Genomic DNA, 14,222 nt, shown 5'->3' with positions numbered 1-14,222 from the left:
TTAATTTTCTCTTACTCACCTTTGTTCCAGACAGCAGGTGGGAGCTCAATAGGAAATTTCTGAGATAAACAAGAAGCTTCAAGATGCATGCCACTGGTATTGGCAGGTGAGCTGGTGCGCAACACAATGGAAGGAAAACGCAGTATGAGAGCACAGCAGGTGGGAGACTGCTGCAATGCCTCCTCAACAGAATGTGAACCCACAGCAGAGAGTGTCTCCGTTGGAAGGTACAGAGTGGAATGGCGCAAGTCACCACATATGACTAAGCCTCGCCAAACAGGAAACCATTCCAGTGCCCACTCACGTGACCACCAGGATGTCTGAAATGTTATTTGGCAATATCACTTTTACATTATTTGTCAATATATTTGGACTTCACAATTTACATTTATTTATATAATGTAAGTCAACAGAAAAAAAAATCACTCACCAAGCAGCATCAGGAGAATGCACATATAAAAACTTTTAATGTTGGTAAGCTTTCAAAGCCAGTGGCTCCTCCTTCTGGCAGAAAGGTTGGAGGGGAAGGAAGAGGGTGATGGAAAAGGACTGGTGAGGTGTAGGAAAAACTGTAGAGTTCATAAAATATGCCACCAGAACTCTGCCTCCTAGTGAGTAATTTTTTTCTATCCAGTTACATTATATTTACAAAAACTGATCATTTTCATTGACTTATATTTATTGACATGTTACTGAAATATAATATTTGTGGAGGGATAGTAATTAACTAATAATAATTCATTTACAACAAAAGAAATGTAGTTAACATAATTTTTCCACATATGGAGCAGGACACAAATAGCTAATGACATCACCCTGTACTAGATAATAAAACAGACCATACTTTCCACAGTTAAATATTTAAAAGATCAACATTAACCTATTTGTCTCAAACCTCATGTATTCAAATACACCTGTTAAGCCTTTAACAAAGAAAAAGGGGAAACCGTAGGGACTGATAGAATATTACAATGGTTAACAGGTGGAAAATAAATCATTCATAAATGAAGATCAAGAAATTTATATAAGTTCTTGGCATAGCTCCTTCGCATTGAGCTTTCAAGTGACTAATGGTCTATCTGCTCTTTATATTTTCCTTTTGTTCTGATTTTTTATGACTTGTTACATCCACCAGCCTTGGTTGGCTTTTTTCCTCTCCTGCCACTTTGATGACAATATTAACTGTTAAGGTGCAGAGCTTGGGTTCTTGAACAATTAAGAGTTAACCTCTCTCCACTGAAACATTTAAAAGTCTCTGACATTATAACCTAGACTGTCTACTCCACCTGTCATCTGTTACTTCACCAATAAGGTCAAATCATTCATAAATATTATACCTTTTACAATCATTTATTTAGGTCAGAAATGAGACTAAATGACATATAAAACTTATGGGAAGTCAAAATGTGTTATTTCTGTTTAAGAGTTTTGGTTGACTGCAGTAGTGCAGTCTTTTAATGAATACCGTCATTTTCTGTGATACTAGATATGTGTCATAAAAACTGTAACATTTTGGTTTCTCTTGTAACATTTTACTACCTACACCTTGGTAAGTTTGTAGAAAAATGTCACTAGTTTTGTATTCGACAGTGACTTGAATTTCCCAACTAGCATGGATGTGGAAATGTCAGAGGTACTATGAGGCTATGAGTGACAATTGTAGGCTGCCACTGTTAAGGAGCGCGACCACCGAGATATATACATCACGCAATGCCACTCAGTGGCAACTGTTTGCCCTGAGCCTGTGGCCCTGGGTTGCAGCACTGTTCATTATTTGCTGTACTTTGTAGCTGTTCCTATTGTGCCACTGCACAGCCAAGTTGACTTAGATTGTTTCCTGTCTTGAGTGGCTACTGATTTGGAACTGTTGTATTGCTACGCTGACTTTGCTATGTCCCGGACTTGTTAATACTTCATTCACTTCATGACCTCAGTCTACTGCAGACTTATAAGAACCTGTGTTCGTTTCTGTGTAGATTGGTATACCTGCTGGAGCAAGTGACAATAAACAGTTTCTACCCACGCCACACAGGATAGAAAGCTGACAACAAGGAACTTTCTCAATGTGCTATTTTGTTTAGTGAACCACGAATCCTGAGTCTGCCAAGTTGTGCTAGCAGCAGCAGCAGGACCAGCAAACATTGGTGTTACAGTTTCCCCAAAATCGACAACAGCCAGCAGCTGCTGTTTCTGCACCTGCCACTCTACCATTCGCTTCCTTTGATGAGGCAAGAGAGAGTTGGGAGGTCTATTTACAGTGTTTCAAACTACACTGCAAGGCAAGTCAAACTGACGATCCTGTACACTATTGTGTACTTTGCTGTCATCTAGTAGTAAACTGTATGAAATGGTGCAAAAATTATGCCCACTCTCGGATCCTAGTAGCTTGAAGTTTTCTGAAGTTTACAGTTTGCTGACTTAATACTACAAACACCAACTGCACATCATTGCAGCTAGGTTCAAGTTCAATCAGTGTGTTTCAGAAAGTAAACATGCAGTGTGGGTTGCTGATTTACAGGGCCTAGCTTTCAGGTATGATTCCGAATGTCAGAAGTGTGGTGCGTCTTACGCAGATTCTTTATTTCAAGACGTTACCTGCATGGCTCCATACTGTGAGGTTAGTGCAAAGACTTAACAAATTTTGGATTCTACTTTGAGTGATGTGTTAAAAATATTGACAAGGCGAATGAAGTGACTGCCTTAGCACAAGCTCTGTTCAATGATTCTTCTGGTTTTGACACTGTTAATAGTGTTACAGGGTGTATACGTGAACAAGGAAAAAAAATTCCCAGATTTCCCGGTTAAAAATACACTTTCTCCCGGATGGAAATACACTTTCTCCTGGATGAAAATACACTTTTTCCGTGTTAAGTGACAGTATACTTTTCCTCAGAGCTGTAACACTAAACAATCCTTTCAATGCTTGTGGTTTTATACACCTACGTAGAAATTCCCGGCACTTTAGAAAACTAAACTCAGGAGAAAAAACACGTTTTGGAAAGATGTCTGATGCATATTTTCGTATTACGTAAGTATAAATGCGAATTCCACCAAACATCGCATATTACTTTCCGAAGAATTGAAATAGAGATTGCGATGCGCTTTTTTAAGCCAGTCATAGCTCATGTCAAGCGATCTCGCCAGCCGATGTCAGCAGATATTCAGAGCATAGGACACGTGATGTAGTCAGCCAATAGCAACACCACTGTTAAGTAGCGCGAACACACAAATAGGAAAAGGTAATGGCTTAAATTAATGAACATGGTGTTGCTACAAGAAAAGAGAAGCTTTCATATATAATATTGGCCTCTGGGATTAATAAGCTGCAGGAGAAGCTAAGCTTTCACACATAATGTTGATCTTTTTTGCGCACACAAATGTGCCAGTAAAGTTTTTTACAACGTCAAAAATGTCTGGTCGTCTGGGCTTGAAAATATTCTAAATGGTCGTCCTCAAAGATTTGAATTTTGAACGAGAGTCAAATGCTCTGTGATTTAAGAATTCATTGGACATTCGCACACAGAGTTCATCTTGTGCAAAAGGAAATTTAATTTACTTGAAAGTAACGTTTTCCAAACTATCATTCGGAATATTTTCCCGCGACATTTTAGAAACAGATTTGTTTCAGCAGTTGCGCCAGATGACATGTCGCCGCGATTGTGTAGATACGATGACGCAGGGAGCCCGCATGTAAAACATTAAAAGATCTTACATTATGTCATAAAAGAAACAAGACATTAGAGGATACTCCAAGAGCATGGGAATTTTGTGAACCATACTAAAATGCATAAATCGGCTTACTGTGCACATTCGTCTGTCCAGATACAGATGTAAATTTTCTTGGAGTACCAGTACCACATTATCTCATGTTCGGTTCTTTATTATGGCATAATGTCATACGCACTAGAAGATGGAAATGTGAACTTGAAATGTAGCGAACAGTTGAAACTAGCCAATAGTGTGGAATTAAACACTTCGTTTCAAATAATTTATCTCAGCAGAAAAGATTAATAAAAGTCAAATTTCTTTAACAAACCAACAAAAATAACTTCATTGCTCTGCAAGGCAGTTAACGCTTGACTGTCAGAAAGGTGGAAACAAAATAAAATCTGAAACTAATAACATATTTTAGCTTTCCATAATTAAGCGAATGTATTTTAATTCACTTGATATCTCCCGGCCACAGAAATCCATTCTGCTTTCATTTGATATGAGAGCAATAAATGAAGAGGAAACAGCAAAATCACTTAACATAAACACGGGTCACGTGGAGACTACCACCTCCCCACTACAACTCAGACTGCTCTGCGCATCATTTCCGGATCTACGATATTTCCGAACCGGGGCAATATTAGATAGTGGCACTCCCCCTCCCTCGAGCGTTTGAGGTAGGACGCCAAAAATTTAAAAAATCAACTTTTCAAAAATATCTTCATTTTGTAGCACACATCTTTCTGATGAGTCTGATACATAAAGCATATATGATCAAGGGAACGTGAGACATGTTATTTGGTCTTAGTGTGCCGAAGTGCAGTGCCACGCCTCTTCACACAGCATTCTTCCATCGCATGTCTCTGTATTTCGCTCTGTGGAATTCAAATGTGTAATATTTTGTAATGGGTGCCATCAAACTATATTCAGGCCAGTGGAAATTAAAATGTCCTGTGGTGCCTCTCCTGCTCCCAGTTGGCCGGTTTGACATCCTGCCCCTCTTTAAAAAATCTCGCACTTAATAGTGGATGGGATTATTTGTAACCGGGAGAACAAGAATTCTTCAGAAAATTTGCAGTCTTTACTGCCTATTGGCTAATAACTTGCTGTTTAAAGTGACATAAAATTAAATGTAGAATACATAAAACGAGTAAAGACAAGAGCCAAGCAAGACGGTACACATTTCCTCAATCCTAGCATTTTATTTCTCTCTAATCATGCCACAACTTTATATGGCGTACTTCCCTTTCTGGCAAAGAATCTATTACCTCATCAAAGTTTGTCAACATTTTGATACACAAAAAAACAAAATGTTGTTGTCTACTACCAGAAAAGCTGTTAATACAAATAGAACCAACACTGGTGTGGTTTCTCGATCTGATTATGTGTATTTTGTCACTGAGTGCTAGATAAAATGAAATAGGCCTGCCTAATGTTGCAGCAATTGTTACACACACCAAATAAACGTGACTGTTTTAGCACAAATGGTCATTTTTATAATACGACAGAATATAATTCACGAAGTACCAATATCATTAAATGCCTATTAGGCCTACTACAAGCAAAAAGTTTTATGTTAGGAAATAGTTTCACATTTCATTCATAGTCTCGAGCTACTGAAGCATGAGTTCAAAAAGTAGTAGTATGAAATTTTTATATAAATTTGGAATCGTTATATTCTTCGTGATTTGTGAGAGTCTCCGTTTCTTCTACTTCCTCGTTCTAACAAACAATCTTGTCATTACTGATTCTGTAACTATTCCAGTCAGTGTCAAAATTTATTCTCTGGTTAACCTCACTAACTCTGCCACAATCACCGGTTTACTTATTCCGCATTTGTTCTCCGGTCAGGCGTTATTACGTGTTCGTACAACGCGTTTTCCGCGCTACTCCCAGAATATAACTTCAGCGGGTGTAAACAACTGGCCCTTAGAAGTGCAGCAGTCTGGCCAAAAATGTTTTGTCAAAATTTCATTTTCTTGGATAAACGGAGAATACAATACGTAATCTTAGTTGCCTGTTTTTTCTGTTAGTCATTTATTTCCACTCTGGTAGTATGAATCTATGGAATTCGCTAGTAATTATAACAATGCTGATCATTTCCAAACCTAGTCAACCACATAAACAGCGATTGCTTCTCCCTTTCGGCTTTATTCGCTCAGCTCTTATAGACCCATCCCCTTTTGTCTACAGGAAAGTTTATTTTTAGATGCGACGGATGCTGGGCCCATTGTGAAACAAGATCTTTTTCCTCAATAATATGAATTTGCCCCTGCTCCCTGCTCCCTGCTCCCCCCCCCCCCCCCCCCCCCCCCCCGAAACTGCCACATGCGTGAATCTGCCAGCTTAGGGCACCAGCAAAATTTTTCCGGATAGTATCTGGCTGCTTGCTGCTAACTGCCACGCTTCTGTAGCCAGAAGCGGGAGAAGGTACTACTCATACGCGACTCCACTGCACATGCGCATAAGCTCGGTCGCAATGCTCAGACGAATCTATTGTAAACAGTTGTGACGTCACGCTCATTGGAGGTGATTTGTTGTTATGAAACACTGCATAGTCTTCCTAAAGGCTTTGACAGATTTTGCTGTTGGCAGACACTTGTATGAGCACTGTGTTTTGTATATAGTGCATTTCCTTTGCAACTTAAGTTTTATTTTCTCCCGGTTGTCCCGGGTCGTATACACCCTGTGTTAGTTGTTGTCGCACTCTTCCATCAACTGATGACTTCCAGTCAAGGTCATCATTGGGTTCATCGAGTTCTCATGCATCTAGTACTCTGGTGCCACAGCATTCAGCAGTTAGTCCTCCCTTGCCGTCCATGATGGTAGATATGCAAACACAAAAGTGCTTAGTTCGCTGGCAACGTATACCAAAGCAATGATGTTTCCTGAAGATTTTTCCTCTCTGTTGTTGTATGAGAACCTCAGCAGATGTTGTGCCATCAAATCATGTTCAGAGGGTAGCCCTCATCTTCACCAGCATCCCCGTCTATACTGCGATATCTGTTTCGTTGCAGTCAGCCAAGACACCTTGCGAGTATCTGTGTTGGTCTGTGGGCATCAGCTTCAACCCCTAGCATGCTGCATGCTATCCTGCTGCTGCCAGGGACAACAGCAGATCAGATCCAGCCTATCATGCTGCAACTGGATGTCAATGTGGTGACGGCAGAATTTCAGTTGGACTCCAGTGTGGCCATACACTTAATTAATGGGAAAACTTATTGATGCAAGAGCTTTTCACTGCCGCATGCACTGTGGCGCAAAGTGATGATGTACAAAGGCCAGTTGATCCCGTAGTCTGGGTGACACTTACGGTTATTGTACAAAAGTGTAACGGGTCACCTCAGATCTGAGGTGATTTTAAGTCTACCAATAATGCCCAAGCAAATTGTCATTTGTACCTGAGGCAAGAGGAACTGTTATCTAAACTGGGTGGGGGGTAGTGTTTTCAAAAGTTGATTTTGCTGACACATATTTTCAGTTACCACCTGATGAGGCCACAAAAAGTGTCTAGTGATTAATAAACCTTTTGACACATACAGATATAGCAAATTGCCATTTGGGGCTGCTAGTGCTTCCGCAATTTTTCATTACTTTCTAAAACAGCTCACCCAGGACATTTCTAATTGTTCCAGTTATTTGGATGATTTGTTACTTACTGGGGGCATGTAGGAGAAGCGCTAGCGCAACTTATGACTGTTGTTTGAGTGGCTGCAAGCCAACGGCTTACATTGTCATCTCATCAAGTATAGTTTACTGCAGTTAAGAGTCAAGTATTTGGGGCACATATTACGTAAAGATGGGCTCACACCCACACAAGACCACGTGACCGCCATTATTAATTTACCAGTGCCTAAGAATTATAAAACTTGTAATCTTTCCTGGGCAAAGTCAATTTTTATGCTAAGTTCATTAAAAATGCTGCTTGTATGTCCCACTCACTTAATGAGCTACATAAAAAGGGTGCTATAGTTGTGTGGTCAGAGGCATGTTAACAGGCGTTTGTGAAACTTAAAAAGTATCTCATGCCAGCCCCTTGTTTGGCAACGTTCCAGCTGAGTGAACTGTTAACACTTGTGACAGATGGGTCTCACTGTGGTATTGGTGCCGTCCTGTTGCATTATTTTCTGACAGCATGGAACAACCTATTGCATTTGCTTATAAGGTGTTGAACTCAGCACAGTGAATTATTTGCAGAGACTTTGGCCAAATGGTTTCTAGAAGTTCCATGTCTACCTCTGTGGTACAAAGTTTCTTCTGATTACAGACCACAAGCCCCTGCTGTCATTCTCTGGCCCCATGCAAAACTTCCAGACAAAATGGCACAATGGCTGCAGTGGTGGGCATTGTTTCTTAATAACTACACTTATGGCATCCATTACAGAACTACCATACAGCACTCTAATGCTGATGCCCGGTCTTGTTCGCCATGTTGCCCTGACACCGATTTTGACAGAAGTGGAACACTGTGTTTTGCCTTGAACACGAACAGCAGCGAACCATGACAAGTTTCCCATTATGGCAGGAGAAGTAGTGGCTGAGAAAAACTCAGAACTGCTCCTTCACAGGGTGTTGACTGCAGTGCAGTGGGGCTGGTCTCAACATTTGCCTACAGATGTGGACCCAGAGTGGCCCACTAATTTTTCCCTCCGGCATAGATTTAATTTTGTGTAAGGAGTCATTTTGTTATCCATGGATGATACAGAATGCTGGGTTGTTGTCCCTCCTGTACTCCACCCCCACACATTGCAACTTCTCCATTCTGCATATCTGGGAATGTGCCAAATGAAAGCAATGGTGCAGCATCGTGTGTATTCGCTGGAATAGGCACTGCCACTGAATGTATTATATGCAACTGCTATGGCTGTGCACATAACCAGTCGGCTCCAGCACAGCGTTTTAACCTGTGGACCTGCCCATCACAAAGAGTACATATACATTTTGCTGGACCATTCCAGTGAGTGGTGCAGTTGTTGATCAATTTCCTGTATGTAATGCAGACATCAACAACATCCTCCAGGGGCACAATCCAAGCCTAATCTACTATCTTCATTATAGAAGAGGCCCCAGCTACATTGGTTTCCAACAATGACCCACGATTTATGGCTATGGTCTCTAGATATTTTTGTAGATGTAATGATATCGAGCATCCGATCACCACCCTGTTTCACCTGACATCTAATTCTCAAGCCAAGCGGCTGGTTAGGAAGTTCAAATCAGAGATGAAAAAATCTTGACAATGGAAAACTCAAGGGATGCACTCACCAGATTCCTGGCAATAAACCAGTCCACTCCTGTCAATGGACATGGTCCAGCCAAGATTTTGCACACAGATGTTTGAGATGGTGGTCAGCCTGGAGCAGCTGGTCCATCATTGCCACAACTCCACCCACAGCATGACGTACTGCTGGGTTGTTGTTCCTCCTGAATCCTCGTCAGGATTGATGGGGCAGCACTCATGCCAAAACTGTTACCAGCCTCTGGGTCTGCTTCTTCTCCCTTCACCCTCTACTCTAGCACAAGGCATTGATGGGAAGTAGACAAGTAATGGGAGCCAATGGAAGTGGATCCCTTCCCTCCCACCATGCCACATATGGCTCCTGTTCCTACCACCTGTGCCACCCACTCCAGCCAATCGTGGGACTGTGCATGCTGTCAGGATGACACTGGTGCCATCCTTGTAACATGCAATGGCCTCTTCCCCACGGGCCAACTCAAGTTGTGCCCCAGAGGTTGTTACTGGGCTGCAGTCCATACATATGTTGCCACCTCCCACTCTGGCCATGGGGGACATGGCACTCAAGCCACTGGTGGGGACTTTGGTTTGGCTCTCTCCCCGTCCTCAACGCAGTTGGCATAGGTCAGGCCATTTTCGGCCTTACATGCCAATTAAAGGGTGGAAGAGTTTTGCATACGTCAGTGATTCAGATACCCCACCTACGATGGATGTGGACACATCAGAGATATACTACGGCTGCAAGCAGTGGCTGCAGTTTGTCATCGTAAGAGGAGTCACCATTGATATATGCATGTCATGTGGCGCCAGCCGTTCACAACTGTTTGCCGCATAGCGTATGGCCCGGACTCGTGGCATGGCTCATTTCTTACAGTACTTTGTAGCTGTTCATATTGTGTCACTACACAGCCAAGGTAACTAAGTTTGTTTCCAGTGTCAAGTGGTTATTGAACTGGAACTGTTGTACTGGTACGCTGACTTCGCTACGTCCCAGACTTGTTAGTGCTTCGTTCACTTGGCAAACAGAGTCAATTGGTTTCTTATAAGAATGTGTGTTCATTTCCCTGTGCTTCGGTGTAACCCAATGGAGCTAATGACGATAAAAAGTTTCTACCTATGCCATGCAGGATGGAGAAACCAGTATATTTTCTCTGGGTTGTATCTGATAACACTTCATTTGAAAAATATGAGACTACTCTTACAGACTAAATTTTGAATCAAACTATTAATCACTGGGTGTTTTGTGCAGGCTTTTGATTTTTACAACAGGACTGGTAAAATATTACAATTCACCAATAACTAATAATATACCTGTATAACAGCTTCATCTGGTACAGTCACTTCCTCAATATTCATAGATGGTGTAGGTACTGGACCCATCTCACGATCAGAACTGCTGTGTACTGATTCTTGTGGTGTTGGTGCTCTGCTACCTTCCGACATTCTGCGGACACGTCGCTGGCCACCAGAAGTAGATGGAGCACTTGTTGTAATACGGTCTACTGAAGGCATCCTGGTGGTCACTGTATGAGGAGTGTACTGTAGCCATCTCCACAAAAGAGGATCAACTGAAATGTTGACCTGTATGGCAAATGAATGTCTCACTAGGGAGAATGTATACATTCAAGAGGAGGTGGAATTCTCATCATGTTTAAGAAGTGGGTATAAATGAATGAAAATAAATTTTAAGTTGAATATTACACTTACGGAAACAGCATGAAGAAATCATACTTAGAAATATCAAAGTAGTGTATTCCTGTCTCTTCTCTCAGGTTATTAAACACTGAATTTTAAGCTCTAAGAACAAAAGATTAGTTTGTAGAAGTTAAGAAAAATATCCAAAAAGGGGAAACATGCAAGCACTTGTTGAAGTAGGATAACGTTGTGAGACTTAAAACACAACACAAATGCAAGGCACAAAACATTAACAAGAATATAAACAAACAAAGATATAACATTCATATACCACAATTTTTGACACTACACAACACATTCGAAGAAATGTATGTGATCAGCAGACAATGATTACAAGCAAAGGGGTCAGGTTTATGCAACACACAATACATATAAATGGCGCATGAAAGATGTGGCAGTGTTACATAATTAAAGAATAACACAGGAAATGTCAGTTAAGTATAGGAAAAAAGGAGAGAAATGAATGGGGTTTACGCTGTGTGAGTTACAATTTTATTTGTACCATGATCTTTCCAGCTACTTTTCCTCAGTTTATGTAGGATAGTTAGCCCTTGTTGGCAATTAATCCAATTGTTTAAGGGGATGGCTTAAATCACATTGGTTCAAAAGAGATTGGTGTTGAAACTTGAAATAGAAAACAGTATTTGTAAAAGATGTGTTTAATATACCCCATTTTCACCTCTTCACAAAAATCATCTTTTCAATGAATTCATAGATTATTGGAAAAAAGTAGATGTACGAAATTTTCTATTCAATGGCCTTGTGCTAATGAAGTATTGCGTATTAAGTTTCATATTCACCATGTGTTTACTCTATGAAATATAAGAATCCAAAGTTTACTACATTTTTTCATGCCACAATTTTCATGCCCAACTTTGATTTGAATTATCTATCGGTGTTAGCCTGTTAGCTCTTTGCTCTTTGTTTTGTGGTTCACAATCAAACACACTTTGTGTTGCAGTTTAAACCATGGTCTTTCTAATGAGCCCAGTTAGGAGAGTTTTACAGAACACAGCTTTTTGCAAAATCAGATCAAAAATATCACAGTTTTGACCTTTTTACAAAATCTTCAACTTTGCACTTAATTTATTCAATATTGGAAATTGGTACATAAATGAAACTTTACATCTGAGAACCTTGTGTTGCTAGGTTACTCCATTCTGAGTTTCGCATCCACCTTATCTTTAGTTTCTGAGATATAAGAAGTCAAGCTTTGAAATTTTTTCATACACACATTTTTTGATCGATTTGGCCTCAAATTTTCTGGCTGAATATCATTTGTAAAATTCTTTTCATTATTATTCCTAAGAGAATACACAAATTTGTACACAATGACCAATTTTTATTTCTTCCAACAAAATATTGTCCATTATATTGCGGCTCAAAATCACCAGAAATTCACACTTGCTCTGTGCGAAGTCGTGCATGGTGTCGAACAAGTGACTATATCTCAGCTAGTATTGCTTCGACAAATGTTTAACTATATCAGTATTCATTGTAAACATCTGCGAATGTAAATGTAAAATTTCAATGAATCCAAGATGGACAAGTAGGGAGGCCTAGATGAGTCGCCATGGAATGACCCAAACAGAACGTAAAATATTATACTGAATAACTAAAACAATGTTGGTAGGAGAGAAAATTTTAATGACTGGGAAGAAATTGTTAAGAGAATCCCACAAGGTTCAAGTTGGAGTCCACTCCTATGTGAATGACCTTCCATTTACCATTCATCAAACAGAATTGGTACTTTTGCAGATGATGAATCCCATTACATAGAAAGCATCAGTTGACACTGTTACTAATGTTTTCCACAGAATTATTAAGTGGTTCTCAGAAAATGGACACTCTCTAGATTTGGAGAGAACATGCTATAACCAGTTCTGTACAGCAATAGAGTCATCCAAACAACTGGTGTAGCACATGAACAAAAATCAGTAACAGTAGAATGCTACAAATGTCTAGGTGCATGTATTAATAAAAAACTTGTACTGGAAGAAGCATATTACATAGCTGCTCAAACAATTAAGTTCATCTACTTTTGCTCTTTGTGTCATTACTATTCTTAGAAACAAATGACACATTTTGCATGTTTCCAATCAATAATGTCTTTCGGAATAATTTTCTGGGATAACTCTTCACTGAATGAAAGTACTGACTGCACAAAAGTGAGCAGTAAGAATAATATAGGGTGTTTAACCACAGCTGCCATGCGTGTAACTGTTCAAGGAATGAGGCATTTTAAATGCACCATACCAATAATACATATATTTGCTAATGAAATTTGAGAAGAATAGTTACGTTCATACCTACTACATTAGAAGAAATTACACAGTGGCTCAGAAATGAGTTTAAAATGCAACAAGAAATTTTTTTATCATTTACTCAATAACATACAATTGTCTGACAGGTATCAAAGCAAGTTTTAAATCTAACCTACATTCACTTCTCCTGGACACCTCTTACTCCATGCACAAATTATTTAAGAACAGGTAGCCTATACAAAAAGCATTTACATATCCTGTAAATTGACTTGTTCCACATCATTTCAATAAAAGAATCATTCGAATTATCTATGCAATATGATACGTAATTAAAAGAGAGAGAGAGAGAGAGAGAGAGAGAGAGAGAGAGAGAGAGACTTCTGTCAGTCAATACAACTCTTCATCAAGCAGTAACAGTATGACTCGATTTTCTTTCTGGGTCCAGTACACAATAACAAGTCAAGGCAGTGAATCACCTCTCTCAAATGGAATCCCAGTAATGGAGGGTGAGACTGGATCTTGGGTGAAAGTGGTCGCTGTAATGAGCAACTGAAAAGTGGTAATGTTGCCGAGGCTGTATCTGGTCCAATTAATACAACAGCTTGGTCTGTAGTGCTCTCTGATTTTGGGAGCAATACAAATGCACGGACTGCTCCTACGGTCACAGCATGGCAATCTGTGTGTGGTAGCAGTACCTGATGATATACCACTCCTTCCACACCAATCTCCAAGTATTCCACATCTGGAAAAATAATGTACATCACATTAATTCTGTAAAAAAGAGAGAGAGAGCTTATCAAAATAAAAATCCAAGTCATGAAAAAGGAGATGTAGATCAATGTTGCAGCAACATACAATACATAAGGGTCACTATAGAAGTTGAACCTGTCTGTGTATAGTACTGAAAACCTTTCTTTCTCTGAAATAATTGTGGACCTTGAATGTAAACATACATCTATGCGTTGCAAGCCACCATATGACAGATAGAGAAGAGTAGTTCATATAGCACTACAATTCTCATCTTTCATGTTCCACTCACAAATGATGGATCGTAAGAATGGTTGTTAATATGCTTCTGTAGGAACCCATTACTTTCATGGTCATTCCATGAGCTGTAAGTGTGTGGAAGTAATACATTGCATTATTCTTCTTGGAACATACAGTCTCAAAATTTTAACAGTAAACATCCCCATGACGCAAAGCAGCACTATTGAAGTGTCTACCACAATTGTTGGACAAGGATCTCCCTGATGTTACAGTGTTTATTAAAAGAATCTATGTCAAAAAATGCCGCTTTTCATTCAATGTTGTCCATC

At 39.8% G+C, this 14,222-nt stretch overlaps 1 protein-coding gene across 1 annotated transcript in view; it reads right to left on the bottom strand.

Annotated features, from left to right (window-relative positions):
* Positions 1-14,222, bottom strand: part of LOC124606029 (vacuolar protein sorting-associated protein 13B) — a 219,251-nt gene that overhangs the window by 43,568 nt on the left and 161,461 nt on the right. Inside the window, exons 17-19 of the mRNA XM_047137992.1 lie at positions 13,383-13,648; positions 10,259-10,528; positions 20-320 (exon numbers count right to left, since the gene is read on the bottom strand). Of these exons, the coding sequence (XP_046993948.1) occupies positions 20-320; positions 10,259-10,528; positions 13,383-13,648 (837 nt within the window). The remainder of the gene's footprint in view (positions 1-19; positions 321-10,258; positions 10,529-13,382; positions 13,649-14,222) is intronic.

The sequence above is a fragment of the Schistocerca americana genome, chromosome 3 (assembly GCF_021461395.2).
Source record: "Schistocerca americana isolate TAMUIC-IGC-003095 chromosome 3, iqSchAmer2.1, whole genome shotgun sequence".
Lineage (NCBI taxonomy): Eukaryota > Metazoa > Arthropoda > Insecta > Orthoptera > Acrididae > Schistocerca > Schistocerca americana.
The sequence above is the reverse complement of the archived record's forward strand: the minus strand, read 5'-3'. Positions and strand labels throughout refer to the sequence as shown.